Source organism: Leopardus geoffroyi, chromosome B2 (assembly GCF_018350155.1).
Source record: "Leopardus geoffroyi isolate Oge1 chromosome B2, O.geoffroyi_Oge1_pat1.0, whole genome shotgun sequence".
Lineage (NCBI taxonomy): Eukaryota > Metazoa > Chordata > Mammalia > Carnivora > Felidae > Leopardus > Leopardus geoffroyi.
The window spans coordinates 65,500,017-65,514,552 of NC_059332.1; the positions used below are offsets into that span (position 1 = coordinate 65,500,017).

At 34.0% G+C, this 14,536-nt stretch overlaps 1 protein-coding gene across 50 annotated transcripts in view; it reads left to right on the forward strand.

Annotated features, from left to right (window-relative positions):
- The window catches only part of RIMS1 (regulating synaptic membrane exocytosis 1), a 489,665-nt gene that overhangs the window by 353,592 nt on the left and 121,537 nt on the right, over positions 1–14,536 (forward strand). For 24 of the 50 annotated variants that reach the window (XM_045498725.1, XM_045498729.1, XM_045498728.1 and 21 more), the window contains one exon: positions 12,495–12,607. In XM_045498725.1, the coding sequence (XP_045354681.1) occupies positions 12,495–12,607 (113 nt within the window). Of the gene's footprint in view, positions 1–5,243; positions 5,316–11,206; positions 11,390–12,494; positions 12,608–14,536 lie in introns of all 50 variants that reach the window. The other 26 variants (XM_045498708.1, XM_045498709.1, XM_045498707.1 and 23 more) reach the window with 2 other exon arrangements.

Genomic DNA, 14,536 nt, shown 5'->3' on the forward strand with positions numbered 1-14,536 from the left:
GATGGATTTGCATTCCACATTAAGCCATGTAGATCATTGGCCAGCAAATATACAGATATTTACTCATGATATCCGTGTTAATTCTAATTAAATTAAAACATTATGTGGTAGATTTTTGTTACATTTTCTCCCAAACAGAACATACTGTATTTTCATTTTACTATAAAATACCTTTAATAGTATTACTTTTTTTATTAACATTAACTTTAGACTTTAATAGAATTGTAATATCTTGAGAAAAGCTGTATTTACCAATGTCTTTGGGAAATTGCTCTAATTGAGTTTAGTTACTGAGGAGGAAAGGAAAATAGCACAGAAATAGATTTTAACCATTACCTCTCTTCATTAGTACATTTTATGAATCTTCACATTTAAATTAATAGAATAATAAAGATGGAACTTCAAGAAATTAGATTAATTAGGAACATTGGATATAGAACATTGGATATGGAACACTGGATCCTTTTCAGATCGTTATTCTTGCTCTAATAATAAAATAATTGTTGTCATACCTTACATTTGAATTTTGTTTGATAACTTTTAAAGAATTCCACTTGTGCCCTGTGAACTAAGAATTATAGTATCAAAACCATACAAGTATTAAGTTTTGAAGTGAAGAGAAAGCTCAATAGTTCTGATTCTTGCATGTGTAAACCAAAGAAACATTCTTTGTGAACAGTAAAATAATGATAAAAACTTTTAATAGAACAAAACTTCTTAAAACCCAAAATAATTAAGACATCATAGAAGCACTGTAACTTTTTTGTTCACTTCTCTCCAGGGGTCCCTGCAGTAAACATTAAATCATGCAAGCCACTGGATAGCAGAATGGGCAGAGAACCTAAGGACATGAGCTCATGATGGTGTCCTCACCAACTTACTAAAGCCCCTGTTATCTTGGATTAGTCACTTAAACCTTAGGGGACTCTGTTTCCTCATCTGTAAACTTAGGTAGTTGTAGGTGGACTAGCTGAATTCTAGTGTCCCTTGAAGACTACACTTGTGTCTATGCTGCCTTGTTGTATCATTGTAAGCATATATTGGGCCAATAATAATGACTGACAGTTCATTATGCATAAGGCAGTAACCAAATGGCATATTTTATGGTATTTTGTATTTTACTGAAGCCCAGAAAACATGAAAAGTTTTATTTCTAAATTTATTTGATTTTATGTAAAATGAATTTTGTAACCCTAATTACTTTTTTAGACTCTCAAGTTACAGAGTAAAACTCAAATTATTACTTTTTTAACCATTCACTCAATACCTATGAGCAGCTACTATGTGCTAGGTGTTGACGTTACAGTAATAACTCAGATGGATACCATTCCTGATTGCGAGGAACTTAGAAAGAGTAATGTAAGGTAGAATGTGGTTCATTTCACTATGATCCATTTATGATTATATGATCAGTAGTTTCAGTAGTATAATACATAACTGTACATGAATTGTTCTTATCTTTCCCATTTCACATATCGCAAGATTCTATTCTAAGAAAAGCTGTGTTTAAAATATGCAATGTATTCATAGTTGTAACTTGGCATTTGGAGTGGAAAAGACATTCGAATTTTCTACTTTCTTCTCTATTCTTCCTTTATACTGAATTATTACAATTAATGTGTATGTTATTTTAACTCAATTTGAAGATCCTTTTAAGTGGTTAAAACAATGATAAAAACCTGTCCTTTGTAGAAATCTTAGGATGAATCTTCAATAAAAGCAAGTTTCTATAGCATTTAGAGAGAGAGAAAAAAAAGGTCATTCTTGACAAGTGAGTTAAAAATATAAAAAATTAGATGTATGAACCTCTGCATGAATTTTTGTCACCCAGTTATGGAACAGTGACTCTGAGTTTGGCACTATTATAGATAAATAAAATTCTTCACCCTCATGAAACAAATATATGTAACTATCAGTTTAAATAATACTTTTATAGCACTTACCACTAGCTAGTTCTAAGTAATGCTAAAACTACTACAAATCCTTGTTTTATGTAATGTTGCAAACAAAGACTATAATAAAAATAGTAATGTTGAAATATTTACAGTTAGCAAACTTGCGATGTGGTAGTATTATTTCCACTTCACAGGTAAGAACAAAAAACTGAGGCACAAATTGGTTAAGTAACTTGACTAAAATCACCCAGCTAGACAGAAACAGTTTAACCCAGACAGTACGAGTCCAGTGTCCATGCTTTAAACTACTGTGTTCCAGAGTCATTTATGTCACAGACGCAATGTGATCACTGCTTTTGAGATTGTGGAGTCTCATTTGACCTCGTGTTTTCACATTTAATGACTTTGTGCATTAGAGAAAATTATTTAATCTCTCTAAGCCTCAATCTTTTTATTTTTAAAAGGGATAAAAGAGTAGTACCTACCTCACTAGATTGGTGAGATCAGATGAGTTAATTCCGGTAAAGCAGTCATGCCAGCATACAGCAAACTCTTAGTAAATGTTAGATGTCATTGGTATGTATCATCATCATTGTTGTCATCACCACCATCATTTTGGATTGCTGTGATAATCAGTCTAGTATACAGATATATTATAGGGATCAGAAGAGGAAGAAGACTTGAAAGTTTACAGAAGTAAAATCTCAGTGGGGTCTAGAAAGATTAATAGAAATTAGTAGGGATAGAAACAAAAGCAGACAAGTTCTAAAAGATGCTATAACCCTTTTGTTGTGCAGGGGTAAAAAGTTTGTACAAAAGTCTACCAGATTCTACACGTCCCTCACCACCACCCCCCTCATGGCCAAACTTGGCCATCTGACTCTTCCCCCTCCAACAATTTTCTTTCTGGTCTCCTTACGTTGCTTGGACATACCAGGCACAAACTTGCCTTAGGGCCCCTGTACTTGCTGTTTCATTTTCCTGGGATACATTTTCCTTAGATACATAACAGGTCTAACTCCCTCCTGATCTTAGGTTACCAATTCAAGGACTCCTTCCCTGATCACCTTACTTAAAATGGCCATCTGCATCTGCCCCCAAGCCCCTCCCTCACACACATTTCTGATCCTCCTTGCCCCAGTGGACTTTTTGTTGTTGTTAGCATTTATCACCTTCTCATGTGATATCAGCCCACCATGTAATTCACTTGTGGGCTTTTTGTTGTTGCTTATTGCTTGTCTCCTACAGATAACATGTCAATTACTTGAAGGCAGAAATCTGTGTATATGTGTGTGTTCACAGGCATGTGTTCACAGACAACTAGCAGTGTCTGGCATATACACATGTCCAGCAAATATTTGTTGAATGAATAAATGAGTGAAGGAATGAAAACCTTTATGGCAATGAGTTTCATGAATTGGCCTAAAACTCTGTACTCTAATTCTGCTTTCTGCTTAATATGAGAAAAGGAACATTTGTCCTCCCAGTCCCTGAGCATTCTTAGAACAATGCATAAATTTCCCATAATGGTATATTTCTTTTTATTTTGAGCTCAGATATCTACTGGGCCTGCAGTAGCTCCTGCTATATATATGCCTCCCTTCCCTTTGCCTTAGGAACAAGCTTTCCTTCCCAACAACCATCTCACATTGATTTTGGGCACATGCCACATACTTCTCTAGTCTTCTACACACTACTATCAACCTCTCCTGATCACAGGATCAACAAAGTAAATAAGAATATCAGAGATATGCCTTTCACATCAGAGATCATCTTTTAGTGCTTTCCTAGGCCTGTACCCTATTTCGTGCTTTCTTCCCTTCTGGAGCAAGAGTGTACCCCAAGGGCATAATCAGAATCTACTTCCTCCCTTCTCTTTGCTGGACAGTATATGACAGAACAGGTTAGGGGCCAGACATACTTACATTCTGATCCTAGCTCTACTACTTACTGGCTGAGTAGCCTTGTCCTGAGTCTATTTCCTCATCTTTGAAATGAAGATGACACTTTCTGAAAGGAATGTCATGAGGGTTAAATAAGTCAGTGCCTCCCTCAGTGCCTGGCATAGAGCTGTCCTTCAATATATCCTCTTTTCCAAATAGTAAAGGAAAGTGGTAAGTGAGAAATGGTTCCCCCCCCCCCTCTGCTTAAACCCTTTCTTCATCTCTCAGAAGTGAGATGGCACAGTAACAGAAGGCTGAAGAACACACAGCCGAAACCCTGAATTGGAAGGACAACACAGTGAGCCCAGTTTTTGGCAATAGAGATGGGGAGAGATGAACAGCCCCAGAAGTCTATACACACCATGAAGGTGGACTTTTTACTTTGACGTGTGTTTCTAGTGGGCTTCAGAGCAGGGCTTGACATATACGATATACTCAGATTATCTGGCATTAATAAGTAATGACAGTTTTCTCTTTGTTGTTGGAAGAAATAGGAAAGAAAAATAAGCATAAGTTTAAAGACTCAACTATTGTGATAAAAATACATAATTATCAAGATTAAAGTGCAAATTACTTTTTATGGTTTCTCTGGAATTTTTTAAAATAAGTTTCTTGACCACAATATTTTATATTTATTTCAAATATAAAGTAGGCCGGACACATTTTAGGTCAAATAGGCATACGTAAACTGCTGCTTGGGGAGGTACGCTCTCTATAAACATTTCTTTGGGGAAATGCATTTCAAGTTGTAAATGTTCAGTGTACATATATTTACTTCTGGAACATAAAGTAAATTGGGAACTTTATTAGTTTGGTTTGTGATATGTGATTAGCTTTTTAAGATGCTGCGTGGTCACAAAAGCATAGTTATGATCACTTTGGAAATAATTTTAATATTTGATTTAAAGTGATGTGAAGCATATTTCACTATAGTATTTTTCTTCAGTTCATATTTTGCAAGAGAATAACAAAAAAAATGTAGCACCATGTTTCAACTTGTAAAATAGAGGGCACGTCATCCCTTTGTGGTCTTTCAGCACCTAAACCATTGCTGTCATCACATCTGTCATCACTACATTTCCCCACTGGATTTATTTACTCATTAGGAGAGGCAAAGTTGCTCAGCAGGGGCCCATACTAAGTCCTTACTGCAAACAACCCTGTCTGGACTAATGGAGCTTCTTGTGTCTCCTGTTGGGCAACTTGTGTCTTCCACCCAGCACCAACTCTGATTTTTATTTTTATTTATTATCATTTGTTTTTATTTTAAAAAGCATTGACAGACAAAACCATTTAAAGAAGATAATTGTCATTTTCATGCCTGTTGCTTTTATTATCATTGTATGATGTTATTGTAGCTCTATTCATCATATATTTTGTATTTCTTTAACATTTCATTCCACAGGCACTCCAGAAAGTCTGAAAGATCTAGCATCCAAAAACAGACTAGGAAAGGCACTGCCTCTGATGCAGAAAGGTAGGCTTGGTGTTGTGCTGTGTGGCCATCTTCTCTTTCAGCTGATATATTCAAGGGTGCCTTCTCTCTCATTTTACATGATCGGTTCTTAAGCACAGATTGTGGTGTTTAAAGACATTCATTTAAATAAACTTCGCCTATTGGAATGGCCTCAAAAAACAAGAGAAGGGTAATTTGAAGGTGGCCCTTAAATCTTAGGGTTTAAGAAAAATCTCATATATTTCTCATAGTGATCATGTTGATTACTAAGGAGGACTAAATCTGTACTCATTCCTACTTACATATTAGGACATCAATATTTTGTTTCTGAGATTATTTAAATGTTAGCAATGAACGTAATACTTAGGATACGTGAATATTTTGAGTGCTATTTATCTGAATGATGTTTAAAAAAATCTTTTTTCTGTGAATAGGTCTAAGTTATACTTGTATATAAAAGATACTTGCTGAGTTAATGTAAAAGTTAAAGGAATTACTGACCTTTCTTTGCAATTTATCCAATTTTACAGATTTTTTTTGCTATTTTTAGGTGTAAGATATTAACACATTATTTTACATAGCTGTTAAAAAACACCAAATGTCCCATTAACATATTATTCATTCATCTAAAAATTATCGAGAACATACAGGGGGACACAGATGTAAATGAAAGAATGTATTAAAGCGTTGTAGCTATTACTACAGAGGTATGCATAAGATACAGTGGGAACACAGGGGAAAATGTGGAGTGGGAACAGGAAGTATCTCATAAAAGGTATTGCTTGAGTGAAATCTAGATACATAAAAGTAGATGTGAAGAGAATAGTCCATGAGAAAGAAAAAAAAATGGGAGAAACACTGAGGCTTAAAATTTCCTCTTGATTTTGGGGGATCCGTATACATTTTGAGAGGGAGAATTCTTTCAGGAACTGGGAGAGAGTGATGAAAATAAAACTGGAGAAATCCCTAGATGTTTTGTTGCACATGCCCTTGTGTGCTATTTAACAGAGTCTCAACTTCTGTTTTATTCATCCATCAACCATCGATAGGCTGAGAGACAGATGATTGGTTTTGAGTTCCAGAATTATAGAACACTATAACAACATTTTGTAAGGTGGATTGAAAGATCCAAGGGCAAATGCGAGACACCAGCTAAGCTGTCACAATAGGCTTGATTGAGATAGACTCTGTACAATTTAGTTATTCATTGAAAGGATATGTGCCAAACTATGTGCTAAGTTCAAAGAATAAAATAGTGAACAGCAAAAGAGGAAAGCTTCCCAGGAGATACTACCTCTGAGTTGAGATTATAAGTGTGAATAGGTATTAGTTACATCAAAGAATGTGAATAAAGGGAGTATGGGATTTTTTCCTAGTTAATATCTATGGAAATACTGACTATTTAGGGAATCTAATTCACAATGGAACAAGGATTTAGAGAATTCAGAAAAGTGTTGAGTAGAAACTCAATTTTACAAAGGAGCTAGGCTTTGAGAAAGGAAAGAAGTACAAAGCTCTAGCACTTCAGATAGATAGATAGGTAGGTAGACAGACTGCAATGAAACAGTACTGATTATGTTTCTATTTACATATTATTTAATGTCATCTCAGTTAACTGCAGTTTCTTAACTAGCGTTTATAAGTGACTTAAATTCCTTAGGCAAATTTTTAATCTTTAACTGTCATTCATTGACCCCTGCCTCCCAGACAGACATAATTTCAATTATTTTTGACATGATTGGAATTTTTCCTCAAAGTTTTATTTTTATTCTGTTCAGGCTTTTTTAAATTGACTTAACAGTTACTAGTTGAGTGACTACTGTGTGCAGTTCTGTAATAGGATATATCAATGAGCAAGTCTTTGACAATAGGATACTGTTTTACAAAATGCTAGATGATTCTAGAATCAACTGATGGTATTTAACTACAAATGAGTAATATTTGAGCACTTTCTTCTACAACACTGAAAATACCTGTAAATAAATACAAATCCTCCTTCCTTCCAAAAAGGATATCAAGAATGTGATTGATTTCCCCAGTCTCAAATGTTTGCTGCTTAAGGACCATATTCATATTACTCTTGCTTTATTTACTTTGCTAGTAGGTTTTAATGTAGAAAACTCAAACCTTTTAAGTGTGCATATTTGTTTTATTATAATTAAAGCTCTCCATTGACTTTTATTAGAGTATATATCATATATCTCAAGTGAGCAGAATAATTAGTTACAAAAGAAGAATTGCCTGGATTTTCTAGGTTTGTGTCAGCTCTCAGTTCTTTAGAAGATGCCTTGAGTTGACATCTAACCTCAGGTGAATTGAGGTCACAGTATGAATGCCTTGGGCATTGATTCTTGGCCTTTGGAAAGCTAACAGCATACGCAAAGGATTCATACCACACAGCCACACCTTGGCTCCTGGCAAAATTTGCTATTTAATGGTCATCAGTTTTGAAGGCCCTTTTTGGCCTTAACACATTTGGCCTTATGAGTAATAGTCTTATAAGAAAATAGTTTGAAAGATGGTGACCAGTTATAGACAGAATATAAACAGAACTGATGTCTGACTTTTGTGCCTAACCATTGAAAGCAGTGCTTCAGATTCTCTTGGGAAGTTCCTTAGTAAGATAAAAGTCTGACTCTTAACTCTCATATGAATTCAGCTATATGACCTGCTAGCACCATTTCTCATTTCTACCCTAGTGACTTTTCTTCTTGTAGAACCTATACTCTGCAACCTACCTGGGGGATATTTTGTCAGGACTAGTATTTAGAATTGGTTGTATATACAATGTTGTATTGGGGCTATTGGAAAGGGACTGTATAGGCCTGTAATGGCCATTACAAGAGGAACCATTTTGAACTGTTGACCTTAAATACCATGTGCATGTCCATCCCGTAACAAGTCATTAAAAAAAAACAGAATTATATTATTAAGCTGCAATGAAGAAATTTACTGCAAGACCATTTGCAACAATAGAAATGTCTGACTGACAACCTCAGGTTTTGGTGAGAAATATGTTTTACTTAAGTTCAAGTCAAAACCCTAGTCTTAGGTGAAGAGAGTAGACACAGATTGTACTAAGTGGTAAATATTTAGATATGCATTTAGAGATGGTGAACTAGCTTGAGACATACTTAGGTTTGAATTAGAGTTTTTTTCTAGAAGACTTATTTTTTGCTTAAAAATTATGAGTTATTTATAGATCTATATAGCAGAGTAGGTATTCATTAAATGCCATTTCACATTTTGTTCCTGTAAACTCTCAGGAGACAATTCTGTTAAACCTTGTCAAACAAGTTGATATTTGGATATATATTTATGTTTTGTTTTATAAGATTAATATACCCAAGGATTTGCCATTTCTCATAATGTGATATAACAAACCTATCTCAATAGGCAGCAAAGGGAGCAAGTATTGGCACTCAGTGGATCTGTGTGGATCCTGTCTTTACCACATGTTAGCTCTTTATCTTTTTACAAGGCACTCTATGATCCTCAGTTTTTAGGTCTATAAAGTAGGAATAATGACACTTCTCAGAACTGTTATGAGAGTATCAAAAGAAGAACATACATGTGTATGTATGTGTGCATGCATGCATACACACACATACATGCAGTGCCTGGCATGTATAGATGGCTATATATTGATGCTCAGTAAAGAAAAGTTGTTACTGTCATTTTCCTTATCCCTCATGCACTCCCTGTTCCATTCTCTAATATGGTTGTTCCTAATTTCTTCCATTCATGCATCCCTACGTTCTTAGCACATCCCATTTCATTGAAATATCAAGGCTCAATAGCCTGGGTTTTGTCAGCATTTCACTCCTGTACCTCAGAATCTCTTGATTAATTCTCCTTTCCTTTCATGTAAAATGAATTATACTTGGTTCCATTATCTCTCATTTCCAAACCTTGCTCTTCTCTCAAGTTCTGCATTTTCATTTACTCTCCTCAGTTTCCTTTCCTACAATTCAGACTTTCTGGCACTTACCTCTCTCTTCCTCAGGCAAAGTGGTTTTTGACACTGCCCCTTTGGTCTACGCTTTCATACTTGTTACAGTTTGGCTGGCAGCAGGGACTGCTTTGTCACTGAGGGACTTTTAGTTCATGTCAAAGAAAAAACAGATCTTGTGAGAAATGATGAACCATAAACAATACAAGCTGTGCTCAGACACTGCAAGCTCATGACTTTGGAGATGGGAACACTAAGTCATGTAGTCTTGATCGGTATAATACTGACCTAGAAAACCATTTATCTGCTCCAAAATTGCTTTTTATATCTTTGCCATTTAGTTTGGTGCCATATAAGAGCCACCTAAAGTTTTCACATTTCAAGTCACATTTAAGTAGTTCTTTTAATGCTTACGAATTGCATTAAGGAATGAAGCAAGATTTTAGTGAAATTGAAATGAAATTTCTCAATACTAGGGTGAAAACTGTGTTACTCGATTTTCAGACTACACTAAGAAAGTGTATTTTGAGCAAAGATTGCTTGAAGTTTATTCTCATGACCATGGTTTTTAAAGAGTAATAGATAAAAACTCATTCTTTACCAATAGAAAGGATTTGATCATGTAATCCTTTCCATATAAAGTAATTCTATAGAGTTAAGTTAATGTGAAAAGTCTATTTAGAATAAATGAACAATCTTAGTATGAATAGTTAGTTCTTTTTTCTTTTAATTTGGAAATTGAGACAACAGTCCAGGTTTCAGGATTTGCAGTAGGGTCTGATGAAGCATCTATCTATAGGTCAAGAAGATAAAAATGCACATTATTACAGATCTAAGTTGTACCTTATTGTCCCCTAGAATCTGACATTTTCCCATTTTTTTGTTCTAAAATAGGGGAGATAACCCTGTAGTAAAGTAATTACAGCTGTGAAAATCATTTTATCTAAAAGAAAAATTGTCAATCTGAATACAACTTGAATAAAACAATAATATATTTCCAGTGATCAGTATGTATTTTTTACTCTCATACTTCAAATCACTTGATAACTGAATTTTACAGCATTGTTCTAGAAATGATGAGGTATTATTTCTTTGCTTCTGTCACTGTAAAAAATAATACAGATTGGGTATATAAACATGCATTTATTTAAAATACAAACTGCAAATGATTTAAAAAGGCAAAAGCATGTATATATTTTAAACAAGATACACATACATCAGTTTTTAATTCTTAATCCTTAATTCATAAATTGATTTCATAATAATTTTGAACCCTGTATTAAGATAACTGTCAATATATGGACAAATATCTTTTCAGACTTATTTTTAATCTTAGAAGACATGCTATTATCCATACATCAGCCATTTGTATTTAGTCAGTTCAATAATGAAACTTTCTCCTTACTGTATCATTTTAATTTATTGGTCTGCTTAAGTTAACCTCAGAAGATATCTTCCTTTTGCAGCCTACTTGGAATAGACTTCCTATTGCAGAGTAAACTTATGAACATTGTAAATACAGAGTCTTACAGTGTGCTATTTCTTCTTGAAGGCATATGTTTAAAGTATTCCTATATTCATGACTCTAATTGTATTTATTCATTCAGTCAAGTTATCTTTATTGAGCTCTTGCTTGCTGTGCAGCTGTATTCTAGGTACTAGAGATAGAGCGCAATAAAAACAAGAGACAGAAGTCTCTGCCCTTGTACAACTTAACAAGAGGTTTGTTCCATTGGAGGATTCTGGATTAGCCCTCTAAAAACCACATGGCATGCACAGTTGCAGTAATTTGTCAGTTTCGTTTTAATTCCGTTTCAGTGATTGCATGATGATGGGTTTCTTCTGGTTTTTAAAGTCGCTGCCTTGTAAGAGTAACCAGGTTTTCCTTGGACGAATGTGTTGGTATCAAACTTAATGTGAACCTGCTGACTGAAGATCTTTTTTGGCCCTAATGTTTTAGGGTTCTCCCACCATGCCTTTCTAGAAGGGGATACGCAGCCCTAAGAGCGACTGATCAGCCAGTCCTTAGGGGAAAACATCCCGCTCGCTCAAGGTCGAGTGAGCACTCTAGTGTCAGAACACTGTGTTCTACCCACCACCTTGCCCCTGGAGGGTCGGCGCCACCTTCTCCGCTTCTGACAAGGTCGCTATTCAGTGTCCAGCCCAGCATTCATGTTCTGCCTCCGGGTGTTGGTGTGGTGTTGTACCTTCCTGAGCACTTGATGCTTTCACTCATTATGACACCATAATTTTTTAATCCTTTCTTTGTGGCACTTAAACCTCTCCCACATCCTCTATTACTTGCATCTATCTTCACTGTGCTGGTAGTAGTCTATAGCTCCTGCCAATTAGCTATCATTGAAAATTAAATTTGACTGTGTTATGTCCTTCCATCTGTTTGTGGCATATTCATATATATATATATATATATAGATATATTTTAATTATGTGAAATTCTTTATGAGAAATTACCTGGAGAATTAAATGTGTATTTTCTTTAAAAAGTATAAGAGAAATTAAAAAAATTTTTTGTATGTTTTCAATAAAATCTTAAGAGTATTTTAAAGTTCTTTAGTTTAAAAAAATTTTTGAATGCCAGCAGATGGAGGTCAGCTTACTCATGTGCAGTAGTAATGTATCTGCACACTTCTCAAATTTATATTTGTGATCTTGACCATTCCACCAGTATATTTTATAACATGTACTTAAGGTTATTTTTTTAAATATCTGTCAAGATTTTTCCTATTTAAAAATAAATAACAAGTGAATGGTAATTTATAAAAGTCTACAGCTAGAACTATTCTTATCACTTACAAATAATTCTAGATATAAACATTCATTAACTTAATTGTAGCAATTTAGGCAACAGCCTTTCTTAACTAATTTATCCACAATGATAGAGTTCAGAGGCTGTAAGTCAATATATTTGGTTCAGCACCACCAAAAATGGATAATTTAATGGAAAGCCACAATTTCATAGAAAGTTAATTCATAGAAGGGAGTCTAATTGTACTCAATTCAGAAATTCATTATGCAGAACTGTGTGTGACAGACATTATCCCTGTCTCTTTTAGTCACTTTTTATAATATTTCTTTTACACATACCATCAAAAACATTTGATTTTGCTTCCAAAAGCTGAGTTAGGAGGTTTATGTCTATTTTAATAGTAATAGGATGAAGGGAAGGTATTTGTCAGGCCCTCTTGGAATTTCACCATTTCATTCCCCCCTTTGTTCTTTGCCCACAGAATGCACAGACAAGCAAGTCCGACCCATCCTCCTCCTGCAGATACATCCTTCAGCAATCGGAGGGGCCGGCAGCTACCACAGGTGCCAGTGAGAAGCGGCAGTATAGAACAAGGTATCCAATAAAGAGAGATCATTGTCCAAAACCTTGGATTTGAGAACCACCTCTTTTTATACTCCTTTTATTAAATGAATAGTACTTTGATTTATGTAGTTTGCAGAATCCTAAGATTTTGTTTCTTGAAATTTTATTCCCAGAACCTAACAGTAGTGGTTCATGGAATATACTCTGACATTGCTGAGTGAGTGAATGAATGAATTTTAGATTGCCAATTAAGAGAGTGAAATCAGCCCTAGAAACACCTTTTTTCAAAGAAATAAAGAAACAAAACACGATTTTTAAAATCTTAGTAAAATACGGTATTTTATGTGTGTGAGAGGGCTTATTTAAGCTTTTTAAAAAATATTTTTTAAACAAACACTTGATCATATTGAAGTCTTTACTAGTCTTTTTTAATTTTAACTCATTTGCAATATACTGTGTTTTTTATACAACTTTTATGAAGAATGACTAGAGAACACATTTTAGTGTTTTGTGTTTTTTTTTTAACAGTTCATGTTACTTACAGATTCTCTTATTTTATGCATATACATATTGTGTTTATTTTCCTAGAAAGAGAGAGAATGGGAAAGAGAAATAGAAAAAGAGAGAAGGAAAAAGTTTTGACAGTGGAAATAAATTCCCTAAAGTATTTGGGCTAGATTATATAAATTCTAGGTTAAAATAGTCACTGTGTTTTTTCATGTGACCCAAGATCTATCCTAATTCTCCATAGGTGAAATGATTTATCAGTATATGTTATCACATAACCAGTGTGGGATCTGTTAAGTAATTTAGTGAAATAATTTTTATTTTGGGGTTGTAATATAAATACAATGGACTCACATTTAAAACATGTATTCAAAATCTTCATCCCCATAAAATGACTAAAAGGGTAACATTTTGAATATTTTTTCAACAGTGTTGGTTGTTGCTGATATAAAACTTGTATTTCATTCTGTATTGAGGGAGCTGTGTATGTGTTTTACTTAATTGAAGTACTTTACTGAATGTATCACAGAAATGTATCACACAAGTATCACAGAAATGATCTAAGAAGATAAGTACATTGTTTCAATGACTGTTATGGCAGAATTTATAAATAGACTACTTGGTTATAGAAAGATTAGTGTAGATTTTAAGAAGTATTAACTTACTGATAGAGGAATGCTACTGTGGTAAACTCAGGATGTGTATTATTTTTAAAGATTATACATCTCACTGATATATCATGCTTCAATATTCAGGATTATTATAAGAGTATTCATTTAGTTACTAAGATATATATGCTGCTATGTGAAAATCTGACTTTCTTTTCTAAAATAGCAATTAATTTATTGGAATTCTCAATTCACTTGTTTAACAAACTTTCTTTTCTCTTTTGGGAACATTTTGAGAAGATAATTCATAATGTTTTTATGACTCAAATTAACAACAGCCCAGATGAAAGAAACTGCTTTAAATAAAATTTGGTGTTTATATAAATTATCCATTCATGAACTCCTGTTGCACAACTAAAAGAACTACAAATTCTAGAATTTTTCTACAAACTCAGTGTTATTAGCCATAATTTGCTAAAGATCAATATCCAAAAAGTCATGTGTTCCTAAAATTCTTTGCATTTCCTCCAGTTGCTAAAACACTCTATAAGTTCAAAAGCATATAAGGGTACTGCATATAACGCATACAGTGAGGTTGTAGCTATATTATTTCTATAGAAATAAGAATTGCTTCTATGACATAATTTGGAATGTATGCTGGATTTGTTTTTTTTTAAAGCTTATGTTCTATTGTTAATATCAACATTATTGTTTATGATATTCATATTCACAGTTGTCTTTCAGAGAAATCATCAATTTGTAAGGATTGAATTGAGGTGGGAAGAAAGGAATGACTGAGGATGAAATTGATGGACTTATTTTGATATTTAATATCATAAATATA